We start from the raw sequence: 7,085 nt of genomic DNA on the forward strand, positions 1-7,085 counted from the left end.
TGTGGTCAGAGAGGTCATTGCTGGCTTTGAAGATGGAAGAGGGGGCCATGAGCCAAGGAGAGTGATGACCTCACAGCTGAGTATGGCCCTTGGCCGACAATGAGCAAGGAAATGGATTTCAGTCACATAACTGCAAGGAACTGAATTCTATGAGTATCCCAAATGAGTAAGGAAACAAATGCTCCCCTAGAGCCAAGAAAGGAATGCAGCTCTGTGGATACCTTGGTTTTGGCCTGGTGCTGCCCATGTCAGACTTTTGACATACAGAGCTGTAAGATAGCAAGTGTATGTTGACTAAGCTGCTAAATTGGTGGTGATTGGTTATGGCAGCAATAGAAAGCTAATATAACAATAGAAAGCTATATATAGCAATAGAAAGCTATATATCTTAGAGAATAAAGAAGGCTAGAGCTGCTGTGGAATGCACTTGGGAAAGCTGGCTACATTGATAATATGTAACTGGCATGGGCATAGTTGCCTTGAATCCTTCCAGGTCTGGGACGTACAACTTAGACTTCAGATCTCCTAATGACCCAGGAGGCACATAAACCCGAGCAGCTGGTAGCCCTGTATAAGTCCTTCATCAGGGAAAACTCAATGTTTTCTCTGATGTTTCTGGTGTCTCTCAAAGATTGTTTGACCGTGATGACTGGGAAGTTTGGAAGAAGTTCACTGCTAATGCATGTCTCCAGGAAGTAGGGAATGATCTCACAGTGACACTTGAGGCACATTGCTAAGGCTGTCGATGATAATTCATGTAACTTTCTCCAGCTTACAGTGGACTAGCTTGACATGCAAGTTGATTCAGTCCAATTGGTAAGGCATCATGGTTTCTCATTACTCACTGACTTAAAATACTTTTATTGCCAATCTGGTGAGGCACTGCCCTGGGTAGATAACACAGGGGCACCTTGCTGATCAAAGCCCTTGGCCAGGTACAAAAAGCTCGGTTTCTAAAACTCTGTCATTTCAATAATGTTATAAATTGAATCATACAGTATGTAATTTTATGGGATTGACTTTTTTTCTGTTCATCTCTTTTTTTCTGAGTCATCTCAGCTGTTGTGTGTATCAATAGTTCATTTCTTTTTACTGTTTTGTTTGGTTTAACTCATTGACCTATTAAAGGATATCTGGGCTCATTCCAGTCTGAATAATGCTGCTGTGAACATTTATGTACAAGTTTTTGTGTGAACATTAAGTTTTCATTTCTCTGATATAAATGCCCAGGAGTGAAATTGATGGGTTGTATGTAGTTACATACTTAGTTTTTAAAGAAACTGCCAAGCTGTTTTCCAGAGTTGGTGATACCAACTAATTTCCCATGACAATTTTGTGAAGAGTCCAAACTAGTTTTGCTTTAGAGTGTCTCACCTACATTTTTGAATTGTCTGACATTTTCCTAATCACATCATGTAATTTGTTCCTCAGTCTCCTAAATTTCCTGTAGACTGGAGGTTAGGTCAAGCAGTTTGATTAGATTTTTTACAAAAATAAGATAACTTCATCTGTGATGCTGTTTACTTTATGTTGCATAACATGAACCCTAGGAACAGAGTGAGCTGCTGGACAGCAAGTTTCATTGGGTGCAGTAATTAACACACCACATAGTATAAATCTGAAATAATGACAAACGTGTTAAGGGCCTTGGGATATTGGGCCATGTACTCTGAGGAGCAAGGTGAGTTGCAGGTTCCTGCCCCTAAAGAACTCTTATCTTTTGAGATTAGCAACTAATAGTGTGAGCCCACTAACAGGATGTGAAAGTTGTCAAAATCAAGTTGTAGTCATTGTGTTAAAAATCCTAACAAATAGAGCTGGGGAAGGCCATGAAAGGAGGATTTTCATGCACAGATGCCTGATAATGAGGACTGTCATAAAAGACTGCACAAAACCACACCTTGCACAAAGGCCATCACAACCTGACACACAAAAAATACTTCTGTGAGGACATTTGCCCAGCAACTGCCTGTCCAATGTCCAAAAGGCAACATCCTTGTTATTGATCCTTGTAGCCAAGGATAATTCTCTCAAAACAATCATTTTTGCTTTAAAAACCATTGTCTTCCTTTACCTCCCTGAATATGCACATAGTTTACTGTGGCACTTGTATTCTCATTGCAATGCCATTCCTGAATAAACATTTTCTTTCAGAGAGTCTGCCTCTCTGTTATTTAGGCTGACAAGGATATGCCAAGAAGTAGCTTGGATACAGCAGTTAACTCTGCCTTTAGGGTATGTGTGTATGGGGATATAAGAGTTAACTAAAAGCTGACCTTTGAGCTGGTCCTTGAATAAAAGAAATAGATTCCAAAAATAAGAGGAATAAATAATGATCCTAAGCTAGGAGAGTACATTTTGTAGACCTTTGGTTTCCATATTAAGAAATTTAGATTTTTGTGTACAATAAAAAAGTTCTGGAATTACCTGGTTTTGTTCTGTTTGTATTTATTTAAAGTTTTAATTTAACTTTTATTTTAGGTTCAAGGGTACATGTCCAGGTTTGTTATATAGGTAAATTTTGTGTCGTGGGGGTGTACAGATTATTTCATCACCCAGGTAATAAGCCTAGTACCCAAAAGGTAGTTTTTGATCCTCTCCCTCCTTCCATCCTTCACCGTCAAGTAGGCCCCAGTGTCTGTTGCTCTCTTCTTTGTGTCCATGTGTTCTCATTGTTTAGCTCTCATTTTTAAGTGAGAACATGTGGTATTTAGCTTTCTGTTTCTGTGTTAGTCTGCTTAGGGTAATGGTCTTCAGCTCCATCCGTTGCTGCAAAGGACTAATACGGGGGCAGTGAAAGGGACGGATGACAGCAGGTTGGCAGAGCTATGAGTAAATCATTGCAATTGTCTCGTGTGTGAGATGTCCCAAATTAGGTGCCATAAAGGGAAAGGTACGATTCAGATATTTAGGGTCAGAATTTAAAAATGTGTCTGAATTTTTAAGGTTTTGTGGATATGATATTGCTGCATCAAATGAGTTTGGAATGTACTACAGGTTTAAGAGGGAAGATGAATATTAACGTGTTATGTGTCTGTGGAACAATTGAGTAAAAGTGTCAAAGTAGACTGTTGGACATTTAACATCTGGAGCTCAGGGGACAGTGTAGAGGAAGTAATAACTGATATTGTAAATCTTCCAGAAAGAAATGGTGCAGGGAGAAAAGGACTCGTGAGGGCTAAACGGCGGACAAGACAGTGAACTAAAGTGGTTGGGCCCCGTGAGGGGCCTTTGCTCTCCACCAGCGTGCTCTGACTTCCTTCTAAAGGAGACTGAAATAGCCTGGCAAGTGTGTGCAGCAGACCCTCCAAGCTCGCTAAGCACGCATGCCTCCAAAGCTGGCCTCCCGCCACTCCCAGCAGGGGCCCGGCCTGAGTGGGTCACTAGGCGGCAGGCACGCGCTGGGAAAATGCTGGAAAGGCTGCGGGAGGGCCACGCCTGCGCGGTAGCGGGCCGTCGGTTGGGCTCAGACAGGCCCCAGAAGATGGAGAGATGGAGCCACCCCAAGATACAAATAGGCCTTTCAGCACACTTGATAACCGCAGCGGGCGGGTCCAAGCCAGGTCCCCCACCCCGCTATTGCAGAGGAATCCCTACAGCAGCCCGGATGTCATGCACATTAAAGGGTCAGAGGCTTCTTCCGTCCCTTACACCCTGGACCAGGGCACGATGGCCCTGCCTAAGGACAAGAACAAGGAGGGCACCGGGCACCGGCTGCTGAACGTGAGTGGGGGCCTGGCCAGCACCTGGAGGACCAGGGCCAGCAAGACACCTGGATGGTAGTGAAAGGATTAAAGGGTTCAGTGTGTGCCAATTGCCTCTCCCTTCAATTGGCACACATTGAACACTTTAATCCTTTTTTTTTTTTCATTTATAGCAATTCTTTTGTTTTATTTTTTATTTTTATTTTTTATTATACTTTAAGTTCTAGGGTACATGTGCACAACGTGCAGGTTTGTTACATATGTATACATGTGCCATGTTGGTGTGTTTCTAATAGTCTCTGGTAATCTTTTGTATGTCTGTGACATAAGTTATATTTTCTTTTTCATTTCTGAGTTTGTTTATTTGAGTGTTCTCTCTCTTTTTCTTGGTTACTTAGTAAGGTCAAAAACCAAATTTTTGTTTTGCTGATTCTTTGTACTTTTTTAAGGCTCTATTTCAGTTACTTCTGCTCTGATCTTTGTTATTTCTTTTCTTTCACTAATTTTGGGTTTGGTTTATTCTTACTTTTCTCCTTTCTTGATGTGTATTGTTTGATTGTTTATTTGAAACCTTTCTACTTCTTTGATATAGGTGCTTACTGCTACAATCTCCCCTCTTAGCACTGTTTTTGCTGTATAGCATAGTTTTGGTATGTTGTGTTTCAATTTGTATGTGTTTCAAGAAATTTTTAAATTTTCTGTTTAATTTATTCCTTGACCCAATGATCATTAAAGAGCATGTTGTTAATTTACATGTGTTTGTACAGTTTTCAAAGTTCCCCTTGTTACTGATTTCTGGTTTTATTCTATGGTGGTCTCAGAAGATACTTGATATGATTTTGATGTTTTAAAATTTGGTAAGACTTGTTTTGTGTCCTAAGATATAGTCTGTCATGGATAATTTTCCATGTGGTGATGAGAAGAGTGTGTATTCCATAGCTGTTGGATGAAATATTCTGTAAATGTCTGTTAGGTCTATTTGGTTTAATGTGTAATTTAAATCCAATGTTTCTCTGTTAGTTTTCTGTCTAGATGATCTGTCTAATGCTGAGAGTAGTGTGTTAAAGACCCTAGATATTATTGTATTGGAGTCTACCCTTCCCTTTGGATGTAATAATATTTATATATCTGGGTACTCTGGTGTTGGGTATATAATATATTTAGAATTGCTATATCCTCTTGCTGAATTGACACCTTTATCATTATATAATACTCTAATGACCTTTTTTTATTGTCTCTTTACTGTTTTTTACTTTAAGTCTGTTTTATCTGATATAACCATAGCTACTTCTGCTCATAGCATAGCTATTCTTGGAATATTTTTTTCTATCCCTTTACTTTCATTCTATATGTGTCTTTACAGATGAGATGAGTTTCTTATAGGCAGAATATAGTAGGGTTTTTTTTTTTTAATCAACTTTTTTGCATTTTTATTTCTCTTTCTTTCTTTTCTTTTCTTTTTTTTTTTTTTGAGACAGGGTCTCACTCTGTCACAGAGGCTGGAGTGTAGTGGCATAATCACAGTTCACTGCAGCCTTGACGTCCTGGGCTCAGGTGATCCTCCCAACTCAGCCTCCTGAGTAGCTAGGACTGTAGGCACTTGCCACTATGCCTGGCTAATTTTTGTATATTTTGTAGAGATGTGGTTTTGCCATGTAGCCCAGGCTGGTCTGGAACTTCTGGGCTCAAGTAATCTGCCTACCTTAGCCTCCCAAAGTGCTGGGATTATAGGCATGAGCCACCATGTCCAGCCTATTTTATTTTTAATATTGGTCAAGTGAAGTAGTGAGAAGTGGGGAAAGCATTTTGATCTTTTTAAAAACATGCGTTAAAATATTCCTGGAGGGTCACATGCCCAGAGAGAGCATGACGGCTCCATGCCCCTTCCCCTCTACCAAAATTAAAAATAAATGTATACATATTATTATCATGGTGACTGAGTTTTTTGGCATTCAATTAAGTTCTGTGCCTGAGGCTGGGTATGATGACTCATGTCTCTAATCCTAGTACTTTGAGAGGCCAAGGTAAGAGGACTGCTTGAGCCCAGGAGTTTGAGGCTACAGTGAGCTATGATTGCATCACTGCAGTCCGTCCTGGGTGACAGAGAAAGACCCTGTCTCCCCCGTGACCCAAAAATTTTATGCTGGAGGCAATTACTCTATATGAGTCCCAGCCAAGCCAGCAGGTAGTAGGTGCTAATAAATGCTTATAGAAGGAACACTTACCATACGTAAAATCTAGCATCGCTGTCCCGTAATGCAAGCAGCATTCATTGTTAGAGCTACATGACAAAGCTCCACAGACTGGGTATTTTAAACCTCAGACATTTATTTTCTCACAGCTTTGGGGCTTGGAAGTCCAAAATTAAGGTGGTAGGGTTGGTTTCTTCTGAGGCCTCTCTTCTTAGCATATGGGATTAGGGTCCACCCTGATGACTTCATTTTAACCTAATTACCTCTTTAAAAATCCCATCTCCAAATACAGTCACATTCTGAGGCACAAGGAGTGAGGATTGCAATGTATGCATTTTTGGGAAAGACAATTCGGTTTTTAGCTAGAGTAAACTCTTAAGTATTGATTACCATATACCAGGTACTGTATATTAGTTGCTTTATTTATATTAATTGTGTGTGTGTGTGTGACAGAGTCTTGCTCTATCCTACCCAGGCTGGAGTGCTGTGGCGAAATCATAGCTCACTACAGCCTTGAACTCCTGGGCTCAAGCAATGATCCCACCTCAGCCCACAGACATGTGCCATCACACCAGGCTAATTTACTTTTATCTTTTGTAGAGATGGGGGGGGTATTGCTAGGTTACCCAGGCTGGTCTCGAACTCCTAGGCTCAAGCAATCCTCCTGCTTTGACCTCCCAAATTGGTGTGATTACAGGTGTGAGCCACCATGCCTGACCTATAAATATTAATTTTCTTAAGTCTCACAAGAGACCCATTAAATAGGTTCTGTTATGATTCAGCAAATTGCATGCGGCATCTGTGGCTTAGAGAGGTTAAGTAACTTGCCCCGGGTAACACAGCCAGAGGGCAGAAGCAAAATGTAAACTCAGTAGGTCTGGCTTCTTTTACCCAAATCTGGAAAATCAGGTCATGTTTTTTTGATCCATTTAGCCAGTGTATATCTTTGAAGTAGAAAGCTTAATTCATTCACATTCAAGGTTATTATTGATAGGTGGGGGCTTATTCTCATCATTTTATTAATTAATTTCTGATTGTTTTATATGTCATTTGTTCCTTTTTGTCTCCCTTATTATTATAGTTGTTTGGTGGTTTCTGTAGTAGTAACATTTGAATCTTTACTTTAGTTTTAACTCTGCAATTAAATATTTTAACTGCTCTCCACAGTCTTTTTTTTTTTTTTTTTTTT

General features: G+C 40.1%; 1 protein-coding gene across 3 annotated transcripts in view; it reads left to right on the plus strand.

The window, feature by feature from the left end:
* Positions 1–3,446: 3,446 nt before the first annotated feature.
* Positions 3,447–7,085, plus strand: part of ALS2CR11 (amyotrophic lateral sclerosis 2 (juvenile) chromosome region, candidate 11) — a 179,699-nt gene continuing 176,060 nt past the window's right edge. For all 3 annotated transcript variants that reach the window (XM_011974492.1, XM_011974493.1, XM_011974494.1), the window contains exon 1: positions 3,447–3,723. In XM_011974492.1, coding sequence (XP_011829882.1) covers positions 3,493–3,723 — 231 coding nt within the window. In that variant the 5' untranslated portion in view covers positions 3,447–3,492. The remainder of the gene's footprint in view (positions 3,724–7,085) is intronic.

Source organism: Mandrillus leucophaeus, unplaced genomic scaffold (genome assembly GCF_000951045.1).
Source record: "Mandrillus leucophaeus isolate KB7577 unplaced genomic scaffold, Mleu.le_1.0 Scaffold146, whole genome shotgun sequence".
In the NCBI taxonomy this organism is placed as follows: domain Eukaryota; kingdom Metazoa; phylum Chordata; class Mammalia; order Primates; family Cercopithecidae; genus Mandrillus; species Mandrillus leucophaeus.